We start from the raw sequence: 20,334 nt of genomic DNA, 5'->3' as shown, positions 1-20,334 counted from the left end.
ACTAGGCCCGGCCAGGCTATGGGCTTATGCTAGGCTAGGCTAGGCCAAGCCGATGGTCCCGCATGGCCTAGGGTTGGTGGTGCCTGTCTCTTATACACATCTAGATGTGTATAAGAGACAGTATATATATATATTCATGGTTGAACATGCTTTATAAATTAGGCGTACTGTATGTATTATTTTAATAGAGGAGGAAGTAGTTGACTCATATGATGGTAACGGCACACAATGTTACAAGTGATAAGGGATAGGACAGTGTCGAGTTAAAACCAACCAGGGCTATGATAAATACTGCAGCGTGCATCGTTATTAAAGTTTCTACAGGTAGTATGACACAAGCAAGTTTGATTAGGGTAGCAAACATAAAATATCGCGTCATTGGTTCACACTTGCAGAGGTTCGCCATTTACTAAATTCACTGGTTTTCAGTCCTTGATGCCTAGCGTTTTGGCGAATTATATAGGGTGAAATTAGTTGATTCTGTTCAGACTTCACGTGTTTGATGACGTATAGATAATGACGCATCTATAATGTCACAAAAATAAAGGTGCGGAGAAGGATGTGAATAATAAGCAACTCTGATAGATTTCATATCTCGTCTCGTGCCCTCATAGCATGGACTACTTGTAATGCATGTAAAAAATACTGTGAGGGCGTAGTTTAACACTATGTTTTACTATATTCCTCCCTGAATGTGTTTGATTTGTTCAAGTCGTGACTTGTAAAAGTATGTAGGCCTACCATTCTTTGAAATTGTATTATGTTGAAATAAATAATGATCGTATATTACTGCTATTCCTCAAGGTAGTCCAGTATTGTGATAATGCTTGCTTTTTGTTTTTAATACGCTTAGAAGTGAAGCACAGGCCAATTGTTATTACAAATGTGTCTTTTAATTTATAGAAAAAATTACTACCATTAAAAAATTTATTCCAATACTTCTTATTATAAAATTTATTGTCTAAAACTTCAGACTCGTAGCATCCACCTATTTTATTACCCATGTAATTTTTTAATCTATGAAGAATATTCCCTCACTTAAATTCGACATATCCCATTTGGAATTTTGTATAATTAATACTCTCCTTCTTCTAAGAGCGTTAAAACGTGTCTTCCAATCTCTGCCTTGGAAAACTGCAAAATACATCACAAAATAGACCTACGTAAAGCTCTGTTCAGACTAGTGTCAAATTTTTTTGACAAAAAACTGATGTAGGCCTATAGTCGTGATATGCCTATAAATGGTCATGCTGTGATGTCATCATGACCATATTTAGGCATGTCACGTGGTTTTTTTTAAAATACCATTTCATAGTCTGTACAGGTTTTTGGAATTTGATTCACAAACTCATGGTAACCACATGAGGTCAATAACAGCCCTCGCATTCTCTATAGATATTAGTAATCAACGTTGTAAGTAATAAGCACGTTACTTGCTCATAACTATCTGGTAAGTTTGGGTACCTTTCAGGAAGTCACTGAGTCTGAGTAACCACTCAGCAGTTTTAGCTGTTACAGCTTGTATTGATGTTGAATACTTATTAATAAAATCATGGTACTAACTCCATTCTGTTGTTTTTATTTCATAAATTTTGACACATGTGCCAAGCAGGGGTGACGCCAGTGGAGGCCGAGGCCAGGTTCCCCCGACGGGGAGAAAAAAATATCACAACTCGTCGGGGAGAAAACAAATGTATACGTATTTTCTACATATTAGTTGACTAGAAATTGATCTAAAATCAATTAAATATGCATTTGAAACCCATAAATTTACATATTTTGGGGGCCTTGTCCCTGGAACACTTTTAAGAGATTTTGAGCGACGTCCGTCCACCCCACACCTACGTTATTATGTAGCACACCTACGTTATTTTGTAGTTATTTTTAAATGCAAAGTACTGTGCAATTTCTTCACTCTCATTATACCGATTTTAAGTGATTTATGTGAGGTTTTTATCTATTAACTTTACAGTTATAAGTGTATAATTCGTAATAAACATTAAGTTGTTAATTGCATGATTATTAATAGTTCAATACCAAAGTTTATGCTTTCTTTATTTAAAGTTTTTTTTTTAAAACCTTTGTTCTAAAAACTTGTAATTGTTTCCACAATTACATTCAACAAACAACAACAAACAATAACGCCCACTTTTCTCTCGTCAGGAAAGTCGGCCCCTTTTCGGAGGAAATCGCGCCCCCAACCCCCACCCCTCTCGTTAGGCAATTCCTCGCGCCAGCGCCACCCCTTGTGCTAAGGACGCATATATTGAACTAAATCTTATAATAAATGGCAATCCTCTTCCACACGTTGGTCCCGTGTTGCAAAATAGCCCATAATCCATCACCAAAAATATTAGGTTGCGTCATACGTTAACACAGCGTTGCAGAAACGTATGCAACGTTATTTAGTCAGGAAAAAGTTGTAAATACGCATTAATTGTTCTCCAAATACCAAAGTGCAATGTTCATATTTTTACGAAAGTTGTAAGCACTCAGCAATTCGTAAGATTGTTGTGTCCCTCCCCCTCCCATCCCATTCTTTAACTAAAATACGGGCCTTTTCAGAGCATTCAAGATTGTTTCACTTGTTCCACTTCGGTTTAATCTGTTTTAAGTTGATTTTTTTTAAGTTGACAATTCATTTCAATTAAACATTTCTAAAATGCCAGTTTGAGTTTTATTTCTCGCCTCTGTGCCAAATGAATGATTGATTCACTACTTTAAAAATTAATGTGTGTATGAGTTGTGTTCGAACGTTACACTTACGGACAAATGTTGGGCCTCCATCGTATAGTACTACTGTTGTCAGCTGTGTCGACTGAATATCCCGATCTTTCAGCGGATCGTCTGTATGTTTCGGTCTGTTCCAGTTGAACGATGTAGTTGGAACTCTGGGAATATATGGTTTATATGTAACACGTGGTGGTGCTGGCGCTGGTGGGTCAGTACGTCTTGGTGCTAATGTCTTTGGTACTGGTACTCTTGGTTTTATTGTCGGTTTAGGTTTCGGGCGTGCCGGAACAACTGGTGGTTTTGCAGGCGGAATAAATGGAATTCGTGGTTTACTTGGCTGGGTAGGCCTACCAGGATTAGGATGTATATGCCCTAAAGAGTAAAATATGAGAAAACATTAAATTAGGTATATCTGTCAAAAATACAAATAATGTCCATAGAGTGGTTTTCTCATACCGACGTTTGTGCGCGCGTATAATGGCTATGCGTAATCTGAAAATATGGCTACAAGTGGTACCATAGCTAATCAAGGATAAAAACGGCTGTTCAGCAGAAAGAGGTCTTATGACTTATATTATGACTTAGCTCGTAGGAGTACCAATCTATCGTTGCTGATTTTGGTACCTGTTGCCTCTAGTCATGTACTAACTTCATGTAGTATTACTTAGTGTTAGTTAGTGTTAGCATAGGAAGTCAGGTAATTATCAGATAGCGTAACAGGTGAACACAATGCCCACGCAGCTGATCAACAAACGCACAATTATCGACGTAAATTTAAGTTAATATGTTAAAAAATTTATAACGAGATTAAAAAAAAAAAACTTGTTTGCAATTTCACAAGTGCGTCGGGCCCACTTGGAATTTTCCAATTTCAGCCATCAAAGTTACTCAGGGATAAACATATCTTTTAAATGTTTCTGTGTTTGTGACAAGATTAATGAAATAATGATTACAGATGCGTGGGATAATTTAAATGTTGCCAGTGTTTTTACATTTAAAGATTATAAGTTCACTAACATTAGCAACTATATTATTGATATGACTACTATCTTATTTAATCTATATTAAGAATTTCCAGCTTAAATGTACTTAAGATATGCTGTCAGAAAAAAACTTTGCCTTGCTCGTTTTAAAGAACTGCAGATGGAAAAGCAAATAATTATATTCTCATTGATTTAAATACGTTATGTCACAAACATTTTCTTAAACATTAAATTTATTTTGATTGCAGGCATTTTCTTTATACGTTTCAGTGGAAAGCTAATATGTAATTAATTGAAGTATAAAACTTAGGAAATTCATTGTTTATACTGGATTTAAGTGGTAGTAAAATATTTTAAATATTGCGCCTATGATGTAACATCGAATATGCATTATGCACAGCGCCTTTTTATTATCATCATCGCGGCCGTCGTCTCCATTACCACCATCAACATCATTATCATCATCGTTATTATCATTATCATCATCACCGTCGTCATTCAAGATGGGCGCGATCCATGCTCTATCAGAATATCACTCTATCAGGACCTACTCTAATATCACAGCTAGCTATGGCCATTTTAATGAGGAAATGGCTGTCATTATTAATGTCCGAAACGGCCACTACTCGGAAAATGAACCGTTGCATTTTTAGAATCAGCTTACCAAAAAATATAATACAGAAAATCCAATGAAATTAGTTTTAGCACGCATATCTTGCAAATTTACACAGGGCTATAAGATATATAATTTGTAAATCTGTTAAATGCTTACATCTGCTATCTATTAGGACACTTTATTAAATTTGCTTGTTTAATTCACCTGCAAAAAGTCTATTCATTTATAAGAAACACCTTTATTTATGTCAAATATCAGCCAAGTCCACTATTTATTTGTTAAAAATGGTCACGACATATTATTTAACCGTCATCATGTATGTACCCTAATGTTCATGTATTATTGAGATGCACAGTGGATATAATTTTTAGCATAATTACATAATTATTTGATCTCTTCTGATTAGTACTTCCTTCCGGAGATAGTTTAAAGTATTGGCTTATTTAACACTTTCGATTGTATAGCGTAGGCCTACCGTGTGTTTGAGTCTACTAGAATACACCAATATGGAATTACATAAATTAAGAAAACGGGTTATAATTGTATCAATAATCATAATCTATAATATAGCTATAAAATATCAATATACTGGATATTTTTAACAATCAATTCAAGTGTTATTAGGTTTCCTAATCCAGATTTTTATAATAATTAACATAAATGCAATTTTATAGCTGAAGTACAGGTATATATTATAAAAATGAAAGTAATAAAAAGGGCTATATAAATGAATATTAATATTAATAGAATTAAAGTGTAAATATAGGAATCTCTAAGCGCAAAAGTAGTGATGAAGTTATTTTGCATATAATTATATTATGGCTTTTTATTATATAATTGCTTACAATTGCAGACTATATATAATTTTAATTTCATTCTTTTATTTCTTAATAAGCAGTACACCGTAATATTGAATATTCTATCTTCCAGGTTACAAATTCGTTAAGGATAATTCAAATTAAATAAGGTACATTGCCATAACGCATCAGTTCACGCAATTAGGTAACGCCCTGCATTATCATGTAATTGTTGACAGGGTAGATGATAAACTAGGAAATGATTGTTTGAACATGTTAAAATAAATATTTCCGTAAAGATACGGAACCATGCACTTTTTGTTTTGTTTTTCAACTTCAAAAATATATACTTAGGGCTATAATAATATGTATCATATTATCACTATTATTTTTATTGAATATTATTATTCTTATTATCAGTATCAGTATTTTTCCTTTTTTAATCCTCATCACCGTCTTCATCATCATCGTCGTCGTCGTTGTCGTGATCATCATCATCAGCAAAATCATCATCATTATCATCATGATTATATTTGTTGAATATTGGTATTATTATTATTATTATTATTATATGTATGAGTATTATTTCTTTTTCAATCATCATCGTCATCATCATTATCATCATCAACTTCGTCGTTGTCATCGTCATTATCATCATCAGCATCATCAGCATTATCATCATGATTATTTTTGCTATATATTATTATTCACGATTATTATCAGTATGAGTATTATTTCTTTTCAAATCATCATCGGCATAATCATCATCATTATCATCATGAATATTATTATCATTGTTATTATTATCATTATGGTAATGGCAACAAAATTTAGAGAATCATAATTATGAATATTAGGAAAAACTCAAATAGGAAGTTCTTGATAATTCTTCCGCGATTCATTATCTAGCTCTTTCTTCTTTTACTGATATTGTAGCTCTCTCTAAGTAATTAATGAAATAAAGTGTACCTGCACAGGATGTTGATTTCATTACCACATTCCGAGTGTGTCCATTACTCTATACTCAAGTTTCGCTTTAGCCTGATACTTTAAAATAAGCTTACGTTTTTACTTGTATCTTATTTCATTACCACTTTTCGAGTGTGTCCCTTTCTCTACACTGAAGTTTCGTTTTAGTCTGATACCTTAAAATAGGCTTAGGTTTTTACTTGTATCTTCCACCCTTTGAACCTAAATTATGTAAATAATTGTCTCACTCTTTACTGTCTGTTAGTTCATCTTTAAATTCAGTGGCCTAAGTGACGAGGCAGAAGCAGGGACGGAATGGACTGTTCCGTAAAGCTCCGTCTCTTAGATGTTGTTGCCGTGGTCCCACTAAATGACAACTTTTGTGTTTTGTGGGACATACACCTGTTTGTGAACCTGTTTTGATTGGTCAGTTGTTAAGTTAGATTAAAAATCTTGAAAGGTCTAATTTGCATATTCAGTTCTATAATATTACAATTACCCTTATTTTAAAGCCTACAATCGCAGTAGGAGCCATGTATACTAAGAAGAAAACCAGCTGATGGTGAATCGATAGTAGGAATTTAAAGAATGTTTTGAACACCAATTTTAGTTATATCTACCTCGCGATTGGTTAAGATAGCCACATCAGGAATATCCATATTGGCCTATAGTACTGCAGGGTAGGTCCTGCACACGAACTTCGCAATAGGTCGCATGTGATAGAAGCTTTACCATATACCGGTATTATCATATTAAACACAGTTACATTAATAGTGGTGTTTTTACGTGGGAGGAGACAGAGCTCCACTATACGCCTTTTAAAATTATTCTTTTTTAAATGGAGAAAGCATGCAAAATTATAATAAAGTTTATCTGGGAGTGCTATTTTCGGCCATTAAGTCGTGTCATAATCATACATATTCAGCCCCAACTATAGTGGGGCTGAAATGGTCTACACTGTGGTCCCTCTCTATTTTGAATTCATTGATCCACCACTGAATTATCAATAAAATAGTTTAACATTCTGTTCTTTAGGCTTACAATAATAGCTAAAAAGTATGTCACCAAATAGTCGCCATTGACAGGAAGTAGACAGACAACGTTTTCCAGTGACAATAATCAGCATATGTCATGTTTGAATGAGTAATGTTTTTAAAATGACTGTTACACGCATTGGCACGTCTGTGAAATTACCAATGATTGAATGTCAATGTTATTCCATTTGATATTTTATGAAATGCTGTACCTAGGCCTTGTATATACTATTATCATCATCGTCATTCATATTTTATTAAAATTTCAATATGGGAATAAATCTGTGAATAGAAGTCATTGAGTAAAGAAAATACAACGTAATTAATATAGCTACGAAAACAAAAACAAGATAGATCAATGCAGAATATAGGCCTAAGAATGTGGTATACACATTAGGCAGTTGTGTTAACTTAAACACAAACACCATCCAATACCGGGAGCAGACACAGACCCAGGATATATGGCAGAATCACACACGTTGCAAATATTTGCATTCAACTACCACCCCTTGATGTTAATAGTTTGCCGGTATATTTTACCTTCCGAGAATCTACGGTACCACCCTAGTCCAAATATAATAGATTTCTGAACTGGAACATTTCAACATAGATTTGGAAATCTAATCTCAGGAGTTAAGTTTGCAACGGAGTTTTCTACCTTTTGACGTTCAAAATGTTGTTTGTTACCCCTATCTCTTACTGCTATTATCTCCAGAGTATTTTGAAATCTTTATTGCTAAATGGATATTTGAAGCTATATCTGCTAAATTTGATAAGAAACAATATGGAAATATTTAACGATGCTTCGGTATCCCATTACCTAATTGATTTGATGAATAATTATTATACAGTTAGATCAGTTAACTACGGTTATATTATTACAACTATAATGTTCCAGAAAGTATTTGATCACGTTAATGGGAACACCTGAGTAATACCATTCTGACTCGAGTTAAAGGTAGACTAAGCTTCGGTTCTCAGTGGTCTGCATATGCTGTTTGTCGGTCATGTGGCACCTTGTGCACCGGTACAGCTTAGCACACAGCCAGTGTGTAATGTTCCATATAGGCATTACTGTAAGTTCTATAAATACATACAGTACGTGTACAGTAAGTCTTTTTGACAGCTTGAGTCACGATACAGTTCAGATAAGTTGACGTAAGCGCGTCATTTGCGTTTGCGCTATTTGTGCTGAAGTTTCTCTAAAGTTTGAACATACAGGATTCTATCATCTCTCTGTTGTATTTATTTTGTAAAAGAAGTGAAAATGTGTTTTAATAGTAAATACAAATTATCTATTCAGCACAAATAATTTATATAAATCCTGTTACAAATATTAAGCCGGCAGTTATTCATGAATCACGTTATCGTCTGTATTTTCCCTTGAAACACTCTATCTCACGGAGGCTTACCCTACCAACGCTGTTCATGAGTTCTATCTCCTGGGTACAACCTCGACATGATCTCGACAATAATCTCGAGATAAGGTGAGCTAGCAGATTATACAAGCATCCACGATCCAGAAACCAATGTCAAAGCGGCTAAATAAAAAATACTGTGCACCTTAGCAGATAACGTGCACTGGCTGACAGTTTCTGTAAGACCTAGGGCCAGAGACTAAATCAATGGATTTTTTAACGCAGTGCATTTTGACTGATAACGCTTTACTTCTGTCACATTACTACCGTGTTCTTTTATCAGGTTGATTATAATTCATGTAAGTTTATGCATAGATTGATAAGAGTGTATATAGGTCAGTTAAGTTATTATGCTATCTCATATCAATACGTGGGGTCAAGAAAAAGTTAATGAAGTGAAATACACGTGATATTTTGTGTTTTTTCCCAGGGTAATATAAGAATGTAGACGCTTATTGCGTTTCTTACCTGTAACTTTGCATAACATTTTTCCTATAAACAGTTTGCAATTTTGCAATTATGTTGGGCAGAAACTATGTCTACAGTTCTAGTCCTAATTTTATAATTGGTGACAACACTTGTTAAAGGAGTATCATCAGATAACGATTGTCATTATGCACTACTATGACAGTTTTCTTAACATAACTCTATAATATTCTAATGAACACTATAGTTTTAAAACATATAAACCTACTGTAGAAATAAGTTACGAGATAAATGTATTGTCCGAAAGGAAATTTCAGTAGAACTGTACATTGCATGAAAAATGTTAAAATGGCAAAATACAAACTAGTACAACATAAGGTATTGAAAGAGACTTATACGGTCTCTAAGTAAAATTTGCAAAAGACAGTTTATAGTGCGATATTTACACTGACGAAAGCGAATGTGTACAGTACATTTATTACCTAAACGCAAAATGCTGAGTTTCAGATTACAATTATACCATTATAGGGGACCGACTGGTAAGCCTACTGTAGTTTGCACATTTGAATTGTCCCCCACCTCCCATGCCACAGACATGCATACATTATTAACTTTTGTGAAGTAAAGAGTAAGGACAGTTTTTCTTTATACAGTAGTTTGTTTCTTTGTGATTTTTAATTGCAGATTTGCCAGTCCAGTTGTAGTTTTTATTGGACGTTTATTAATATACTTTATGTTTGGTCATAGGCATTTTCCTCGGATATCCATAATTAATTGCACTTTCTAATATATTTGCATATTATTTTTATCAAATTTACTAAATGTTTTCTGTATTAAATCCAACATTCTTTAGTTAATGTATTGTGTGCATAACAAACAGGAATATTTTGATTGTTTGCTTGGCACAGTTTGATATTATTTTATGTGTAAATTCACTTGGTGAACTAAATTAATGAACACTTAAAGAGGTTAAAAACTGGTGAGGTCAGTGGCAGGAAATATGAATCACATGCTAGAGGGTCTCCTTCCAGCAGGTTAAGTTGCTGAAAATTGTGTTTACTTTGTTTGGATTAATTTATTATCAGTGGGTTTGGACAATAAGATATATGTTCAAAAAGATGATGTCGTTATGTTAACAATGAAAATTGCAACTGCACATTGATACTTAAATAATAATAATACCAGAAATTGCAAATTGCAAGTAAAATGCTGCGAAGTAAAACTGCATAAACTGTTCTTTGAACATTATAATTTATGCGAGTCAAGTGAAAATAATGAATAATAAAAATATAACAAATAATATGAGACACGACCCAATTGTCTATATTAGAACAGCGTTGGTACCGTGTACAATATTGTTTTGCTGCAGTGACATCTCGCTGCTGGCGACTCGCTGCTGCTGGCCGATGACTCGCTGCTGGCGAATCGATTTGCGCATGTGTGTAAAATGGTATTTATTTCCGAAAACACTATGCCAGTCTACAACAAGCGTCGCCTAAATTTAATAATTAGCACGTTGAAATAGGCTAGTAAATCATTTTAACTGGGTTCGTAAATAATATTGGCCTCAAAATATTGTGGCTGAGACATGAGCGATTAAACGTAGTCGTAGAAATAGGAAACCTAGAAATATAATAAAAACGCTGAATAGTACTCCAGCGTCGCGACATGCGGACGTTGGTACGAGTAGGTTAGTCTACAAACGTCGCCTAAAGTAATTGATTTTACCCGGCAGAACGAAAGAAGGAAACTCCGCTTTTCCGTTGTCTTAGGCACAGGTTTTTTGACAAACAATGACCTTTCAGAGGTCAAATTGCTGTCAAGAATATGAATTGGCTGCTTCGCAGCAAATACGGCTGCTGTAACAAAACTAGTACTACTGCTGCTACTACTACTAGTGCTACTGCTGCTGCTATTTAGGCCTACATAGGCCTATACTTTGTATTTTTTTCTTAAACATAGGTCTACGCCATATATTCAATTCCCATTCCACACACATTCAATCAAACCATTGAACTACACATTTTCAAGCATTTATAATTTACAAGTGATTAACTTTCATTAAAAACACAAGTTAGTTTTTATACTTTTTGCTACGATAATTTAAATGGTTTGAAAGACAACGGCTGAAGTTACAACATGACCAATAATTAAAAATTTAATAACGGTTTAACTATTTAATGTTTTATTATTTGAATTATTATTATTAGTTCAGCACCACAAACAGTATGTATAAGTTCTACTGTTTTCTCTACTCTCTCCGTTCCACGCGCCTCAGGATATTGGTTAAGTAACAATTATTGTTGTGTCTTCTTAATAATGTGACCATTATAAGTATAATAATAATAATAATAATAATAATAATAATAATAATAATAATAATAATAATAATATTAATAATAATACTATTAATAATAATAATGAATAATGACATGAATAACAATAAGAATAATAATATGAATATTAACAATAAGAACATAATAAACAATAAAAAATAAGAATACATAGCCTAATTCTTCGCTATATCAGGAAATGCAATTCCTATGTACACTTTATACGTCTTTCATTTAAAATTTTCACCATACATGGCAACACTTTTAAATCTTAAAGTCAAGTATCAATTTCCCATTTCATTCTATAACGATCGTTCGCAGTCACAGGGATAACGATGCTTATAGGACATGACATATTCTATCAATAGTTCGCTATATATAGTGTATATGACCTTAATTGATTAGTGTCCGTCCAAAGTTAGTCCAAAATTATGAGTGTCGTGCTTGTAATGACATTTGCAGAGTCGCTTTTATTTTAAAGTTTTAGGAGATACGTACCCACATAAATGCCAACATACATACATACATTCATATTCATGTACATACATTCATGTTACTATCACAATTCTGTTACAATCTGTACTAAAAAACAATGCTAATAATGATGGTAACAATGAGGATGATAAATTTAATAATAATAATAATAATAATAATAATACGAGTAATAATAATATTATCAATAATAAAGTAAATATTAATAGATATTAATAATAACATTTTGGTTTATTATACTACAAAATATAATTTTCTTAGAGTACCTGATTATTTAATCACTTTGTCATAGGCCTAATAATGAATCGAGTATATAATGTAGTTTAATTATTGACATTCAATCAACAACACAATTTACTTTCCCTGATGCACAGCACTTCGAAAGGTGGTCAAATTTTGAGAAAATTTGGCACCGTCAGTTCAATTAATGTATTGCGGTTACGAATTGGATTTTTGCCACCACGTTTATAACCCATTAATCTCTTTATAGTGAATCTGGTTGACCTAAGTTGAAAAATTACTAATGTAATATACCGGTAGTCATTATTTGGGTGAGGTTAATTAATTAATTAACCACGCAACAACTATAACAGGATTTCGTACAATTGCCTAATGGAATATGTAATGTAATGTCGTGCAGAAAAGGATCTTGGGATATACTGTAAGAGCAGCGACGTTTTGTAGATAACGAAACTTCCACTGAAACCACACAGTAAACACACAGAGGACAAGGAGATGAAAATAATATCAAAGAAAAACAAACATCTCACCTTCCATAGGCCTACTGCTTCTTCTGATAGCCAAACCTCAGATATTGAACAAAATCCAAAACAGTTGTAAGGCTTGCGCCTTTAGTGATGGTATGGATTAACGTGGGTAATCACAGTAAGACTAGCACTAAGCGAAAGTTATATACTAAGTTCAGATCTTAAATAAAAATAAGCGAATCAGAACACGAAAAGCGAACTTAAATCAATGCTTAGATGACCTCGCGAGGTACATGTAGCCTCAAAGGCAAACTTCATACAGCTGAGAGATCACATGAACACAGCTCTTAATCATAGAAACAAAATGGTGAATTCACTAGGTCTCAAAGTTTGCAAACTAAGCAACGGAAATCTACTTGAGTACAAAATTAGATACTTCCATGGATAGTTAACGACTGCTATCCGGGGTGTTTCTAATGCAGCAGAAGCCTATCTTCAGTTGTGTAAATCAATGAGCAATCTAAACGTATGTATTATTTGTTGGAGAAAGATCGAGAGAGTAAAAGTAGCTGCGTAGAGCTAGGGTTTATATCAATTTATTTAAACGAATGGAACAAGCAGTGAGCAGCTGTCGCTTACTTGTGAGCAAGGCGGTTTTAATTCTTACAAGCACCTGAAGGCAGTAGCTCATTACTCTGGTAATTGACGATGTTAAATTACAGTCTATAGTTTGAGTTTCACTATCCACCACCTTGATCAAGATATCTCGATCAATTTGGACCATTATATTAACTTTTCCCTGTAACTGTTAAATGCACTTCAGGCTAAAAAAAAGCGACAACAATTTAGCTTTTAAAACTACAATTATGTTTTCTACCAGCCTATATAATGTTATAATGATAACGGTAAAAGTTGTTTTCATCACACAAAAATATTTGAAACTGGATAATATTAGCGCAAACAAGTAGAGTCATTGATATGCTATTATGATTTACTTTAACTTGATTAAAGAGAACACCATTTGCGGTGTTGCAATTATTTTAACGTCAAGAACCTTTACATAAAGTAAAGTTTATTACTTTACTCTCATTTTCGCTACTGCAGTATTTTGTATGTCATAATGTTCTGATAATACGTTAACAGTGGACATTTTAATAGTCAAAAAATAAGATGCAAGACCATAAACACTCACATGTCTTTAAAAACACACAAGTTTACACCGTCATTAGCAATTACCCAAGGGGTGGAGCATAGCAGAACGGTAAATTGCGACCAGGATCAACTCCTATAACTATCTAGGTCTTAGTCTTAGCAACGATATGTTTGTAGAGCCGGTATAATAACAATTACTTTGATTAGCAGTACCCTTCTTACTGATTAATATAAACAAGTAGCATTTTAGACAGTAGTTAGAAAATTAAGATACACAAGCTTCCTGACGAGAGCAAAAAAGCTAGTGTATGAATGCTCTAGTCTAGTGTATTTACAATAAACATTTTCATCATTCGTTTATAGATTATAACATAGTTCTAGCCACTTTACAATTTTCTTCTTTTTTAAACATCAACCTTCTTAAGAATGATGTCTGATCTGTTATTGCACAGAAGACAGAATCAGTCTCCATATATTTTCAAATCTAATTAATTTTTTTTGTAAATAATGTTTGTAGAGTTACGTTTGCAGGTGTACAGTTGGATGTGAAATAGATGTATTTTAATAAATGTAGTAAATAAAATAAGCAGGATTGTGACGAAGAGTGTTCACTTCCTCTCTGATCCGCATGACAATCCTATGTATATTTGATGCCTTATAAATTATTTCAGATGTTAGCCCTACTGCAGTACTTTTCAAATATGGTGTAGACCTAGATTAATGTAGGTTTGCCATAATAAAATTTAATAAAGTGTTCGAGCGCCCCCATTTATTGAATCCCGGGAGTATTTTTAATCGGATGTGACTAACAAAATTATAAATGACACATAGATTGTTCAATGCATGGTTGTTTCTTCAGATAACTATTAATTTTTTTTAATCGAGGTTGAAACGGGTCTCACATTGCGATCACGTGTGCTTTACTTAATTACATCCTGGATCATATCTTAACTCTTTGATTGTATGCACATAAAAAAAGTAAAAAGTTCGCCAGAAATTAGAATAAAACATTTGACAATCGATAAGAATTATAGAGGCCAAAATGAAAGTGATACATAAAAATTAATAATAATAATTAAAATAAAAACACCAGGGGACATTCGATGATTTAGCTTTTAACATTCTATCAAAGTCACATTCATAAACTCTGAAGCCGATCAAAACATATAAAGTCACGCTTATTTAGAATAAAGATTTAATTGTGTACGTGGATTTGTGCCTACTGATACTGATTTAATACAGTATATGGAATCATATCATTCAGGTTCAAAATTTTTACTGCATAGCCCTTATTTTTAGCGGCCCTTTAATTTCCACGATTTCGCCAAACAATATATTTAGTGACACTTTATTTTCATTAATTTTTTTTGCGATTTAATAATGATGTTCAAGAAAATGAGTTTTCCGACGATAACTTTATCTACCCGGGATTACAGAAATCAGTACATAGTGATGGATACGGGCTTAAATTTATCATGACGTTAGCTCCTGATACTGGCAATCAACAGATCAAAACACAAAAACCTACCTTCATTATGCATGATGTTATATTCATCTATTCGTACAGAGTTGTACTCAATAGCGGTCACAACTGCTTCAAATACAATCTAAAAAAAAAAAAATCATCGGGGAAACATTACATGATTTATATTGACTTATATTACGAAAATGAGGTTCTGTTTCCTTATTGGTTATATAATCCTATTGGTAATGCTAATTTGTAAAATGATAATGATAATATATTTTATTTCTTTCTTTATTCCAAAAACTGTAAAATTTTACAAATGAATGTACCATAAAACCCAGGCCAATGTCTGAGAAACTCAGGCACACGCAGGATCACTAGACAAACTATAATACTAACATTGAAATTAAAAAAGAAATAATTAATGAATGAATCAATTAACATTAACAATGATAATAAAAGAGTTAAATATGGTAAAATATGGTATTTAATTATTGTTTATAGTATAAATTGTAATCACATGTGATGTAAATAAAGTATATTCATATTTATGGGCCAATTGTGTAGTTTAGGGATCCATTAAATGCAAGTCCAATTTTAAAGGCCACAATGATCAGTTCTTTTATACATACTGAAAGGTTTTCTCAACAACCATTATGTATAAACGTTACCTTAAATGAATTTTGCACTGTAAATTCAACATTTATCTTTCGCCATCCAGTACCAAATGTAACACCATTGCCACTCCAAATTAATGTCCCTCTAAATGATTTTCCATTCTGAATTTCCATTTTCCTGATATAGAGGGCGCTCTGATCTCTTAATTTAATGTTAACAAACACCACTAGTCTGGCCTGTGTAGTCGACTGAACTTTGTACACCGGAGAATCTATGATGGCGTTCACATACACTAAATGTTCACGTGGTTGTTCTTCTCTGTAGCACGCGCACAAGTGAGTTCCTGTTAAAATGTATATCATCGTTATTATTTTTAAATTTAAAATAATTAAAACTTAAAAATATAACGCCTTAAAAGTCAGCGGTTTGAAAGCGTTCAGGTCTTAAGTAATAACGAAGCTACGCGCTGATTCACAACAAATCACAGGAGAAATTGTTCAGGGTGTATATATTGACAATATGTATCGGAGGTCGCGTTGATTTAATCATGAAGTTTTAAATATGTTTATATATTTACAATCGGCATTAAAAAATACACAAGAGCGTGCTAAATGAATGCATACTTTAAGTGTTTTGACACACATATCTCTGTCCTTGATAATGGAGACATATTATCAACACTTCGGAATGATAATTAAAGATTTACTACGTACCGGGTAGCCGGGCAAGCCATGAAATGAAATTTCAAGAAGTCCATTATCTTAATAGACGTCTTCCACACTCTAATAGTAGACGTATGTTCACGATACATTTCATTAATTAATAACTTTTATCTTGTCTTATATTGCCGCAATGTAACCACGAAAATAGCAACACTTTCAACGACCTTGAGCCAACAACACCCACGTACCCGTCGCTCTCACATCAAAATAAATTACAATTGTCAATTGACGTCACATCGACCTACCAGTTACTACTCAGTGAACTTTAAGTGTTTTAGATATAAATATGACTGACTTCGTTCTAATTATCAATAATAATGAATTCACATTAAATTACAACGATGTACAATTTAGTATGCTCAGGGAGAACACATTACAATGCCACATTAAGATAGATTTAATATTTGTCTGTGTTTAAATGTAAATTCCGACAAAAAATAAGCATATGTACACTTAAATCAATTTATTTCTATTATATTTACATGTCTCGATTAATAATCGTTTAGTTTAATTGACCTTTTATACCAGATGTATGATACCGTACCTTATAACTATCGACATATTCCGTTTACACAGTAGCTTATTTTACTGTGGATTATACTATAATATTTTTTTCAATCTGTATTTACATTTACGTTTCCTTATATGATAACAACCTGACATTGTAAACTAGAGATATAATTACCTGATGGCCGTGTCGGTAAACTTTGACCTACAGGTAAAACTAACTGTGCCAATGAGGTCTGCTTTGTCCAATCAATGAGATCAGCTTTAGACTGTTTAAATCCGCAAATTCCTGGTTCACTGAAGGTACACTGATGAACTGAAAGCATACAGCATATTTCTGATTAGAAAATTTCCGAAAATCAAGTGCGACAACTTGCCTTTTATAAAAGTGTATGTTTTCAACTAGTCATTTCGCAACAAGAGAAAAAAAAAATCAAAGAATAGAATAATGTGCAGAAATGGAAGTTCATAGAGTATAGGAGTCAATGTGACTAAATCTTAATAATAATTAAATAATAAATAATATACATAAAAACAATGGAAATGCGGAAACACTTTTAATAACTTATGAAAATCTAGTAAAGAATAGATAATAATGGAGTTTGGAAAGGCCATCAGCCAGAACAGGCCTGACAGGCTGATAATGAATGCAAATGTAAAAAAAAAAAAAAAAAAAAAAGAAACAATCATTAGTATTATTATCATTAAATTACGTAAGTTGAAATGCTTGCATATTTTGTTCGGAATATCTTATTTCATACATGTGTGCACTAAATCTGTTCAATACCTTCTCAGTTATTTAGAACTATAGTCAATTTAAATTGTAATAGCTTGGACTGTTAAGTATTATTGAGAACTCATTTAGTTTATATTATACATACGCATAAATATTCACCACTGAATTGGTTGCGTACGTTCCTTCTTTATTGTTTAGTAATAAATAAAAGTTCCGTTGTTTCCATAGATATTTTCAATAAGTATTTTCTACTGATCTAGTTTACTCATGGTATTGAGCACAAAACACTTTTTTCCCTCTCGTTTGAGCAATAATCTAGTATATATTTTATAGTTAATAACCACTAAACTCATTAATTAGTCCTTTTCATTGAATATACTAAGTTTAATTCCTTCCAAAAGAGAATAAGTATGTGCGTTTATATTTATTCCGACATTGTGTTTATTGTTACTCTGAATAGTGTCTGTAATTTTGGTGGCTAATTCTTTTTCTGTTCTTAACACATTTATATAGATTTTTTTTGGAATGTTGAAAGGAAATCATTACGTTCATATGTATTAACGTATAACTAACTTTCTTCTATGCTGTAATAATACTTCTTTGCGTTTATCTTTCTTGATGTAGCGGACTATCACTTAACTTTTCAACAAGAGGAAATACCATTCGTTAATCGAATTTCACTTACATGCACTTAGTCTGCATTGTGACGTAAGAGAAACAATATAATGCATTGATGCTAGTTTTATAGAAAATTCAAGCTAAATAAAAAAAAGATTAATTTTTTATTATAGTTTTGTATTAAATATCTCCTACTATCTTCTATCCTCTTTATTACAAATGAATAATTATTTTGTAACAATCATAGCTTATTTCTCTAAATCTTTTAAACTGTTAAAGACAGCAAATTATAAAATCTAGATTTCCTGTATCAGGACATTGTTGTCATGGTTTCAATGACCAACATACATTTTACAAATACATATTCAATCTAACACAGACTGAATTTCTGTTTATTAGTGAGTGAAATTAACATATACACATTATATTAAATCTTAATTTGATATCTATTTTTATGAAGTATTGTTTCGTTTCCAAACGTTCACAAATTTTAACGATCTAAGAGCGTTCGAAGATATTGACTTTGTAAATGTGTTTCTTATTTGAAATTACGTGTAACCAAATAATATCGTGCGCACTATACAGTATATTGCATATATCCAATTATGTATGAAAGCATATCTTGTAATATATTTTTCAATTTGGACATGCATTTCTTACGGTATTGTATTATATGCAGTTATTAAATCAATAAAAAAATAAGTCTATTTTAAACCAATTTTCTACTGTATTTGGCACTATACTCAATATTTGGCAAGCTAGCAAAATGTGTATGCTCGGACATGCGCACTTATCATTACATTTCCGCATATAATATAATATACACAGCTGTTAAATTTGATTGCACTAGGCTAGCACTTCTTAAATGATAGTATCTGATCTTTTCAAGAAAAGAACATTTTAAATAGACCTACTGTCTTATATTATTCTATATTTAGTACCGTATCTATTTCCACGACTCTCAATATTTCCGACTGCAAGTGATTTTACAGCTAATTTTAGGCCTGTTTTTTGGCTAGCGTTATTACTTACTGATTTGATTTTGTATACATAGATAAACTTTCAAAATGACAGCCAATTTCTATAAAAGGCATTTTCTGACTATGGATTGATTCTTAAAATCATTGTACTGAACTCCATTCAAATTTCTGAATTTTGTACAAATTTTTAAAATTAAATTTGATTCTTATGTTACCACACACACTGTTTCCATTCTACTCAATGTATCCTATAGTACAAACCTTCCGCAAACACATAATAAAGAGGATGTAAAAAAAGAAAATGTTAACAAGTTTGAAAGTCATTTAAGTCGTGTATATAATTAAATTACCTTATCGCACTACTTGTTGCTTGTTTTTTTTTTTTAATTTAATCGAAAAATGACATTATAAGCAATGTATAACTACATACTGTACCTACAAATATTAGGTGCTGATTATGTAGTACATAAACATATATTTTTTTCTTACAGTATTTCCCTACCAGAAATAAATTCACTGAAATGCAGATATTATTTAATGCAAAAGGTATACATACCCAATGGAGAAGATAACTCCAAAAAGGACACCAAGAACGCTAGACCACAAGTAAAAATCTGTATCTCCATCATGTACAGTGAAGTCAATGCATGTGAGGGTTCTGTTCTACACACAAACTTCCAAAATTTTAACGATGCACTTCAGGCATATGATGTTCACACGTGCACGTTAGGGTTTTCACGCGTACTCAGCCTGGAAATTCCACCAATATAGGTCTTCCGAATTCCAGTCATAAACCTTGTAAATTCCACGCATAGACCTTTTGAACTCCACGTGTGCACCTATTGAACTTGACGCGTATATTCCACGTGCACTAATCGATGTAAACTGTTGCGATGAGCCTCCTTTGAAGTAACCCAAAACTACGAATGAATAAAAAACCTAAATGATGTTTTTGACTTAATCTTAGGAAGTTGAAAACCAAGATAGTGAAAGAGTAGAGCTACCTAGGCCTAGAAAGTATATGCTTG

The 20,334-nt window shown here is 32.6% G+C and overlaps 1 protein-coding gene across 1 annotated transcript in view; it reads right to left on the bottom strand.

The window, feature by feature from the left end:
- The window catches only part of LOC117107682, a 22,618-nt gene extending 2,299 nt beyond the window's left edge, over positions 1-20,319 (bottom strand). Inside the window, exons 1-5 of the mRNA XM_033249411.1 lie at positions 19,863-20,319; positions 17,151-17,288; positions 15,797-16,086; positions 15,189-15,267; positions 2,767-3,105 (exon numbers count right to left, since the gene is read on the bottom strand). Of these exons, the coding sequence (XP_033105302.1) occupies positions 2,767-3,105; positions 15,189-15,267; positions 15,797-16,086; positions 17,151-17,288; positions 19,863-19,935 (919 nt within the window). The 5' untranslated portion in view covers positions 19,936-20,319. The remainder of the gene's footprint in view (positions 1-2,766; positions 3,106-15,188; positions 15,268-15,796; positions 16,087-17,150; positions 17,289-19,862) is intronic.
- Positions 20,320-20,334: the final 15 nt, after the last annotated feature.

Source organism: Anneissia japonica, unplaced genomic scaffold (assembly GCF_011630105.1).
Source record: "Anneissia japonica isolate Jap-2015-1 unplaced genomic scaffold, ASM1163010v1 scaffold5330_len1712360_cov203, whole genome shotgun sequence".
NCBI lineage: Eukaryota > Metazoa > Echinodermata > Crinoidea > Comatulida > Comatulidae > Anneissia > Anneissia japonica.
Note: the sequence above shows the minus strand (reverse complement) of the source record. Positions and strands in the feature narration are given on the sequence as shown.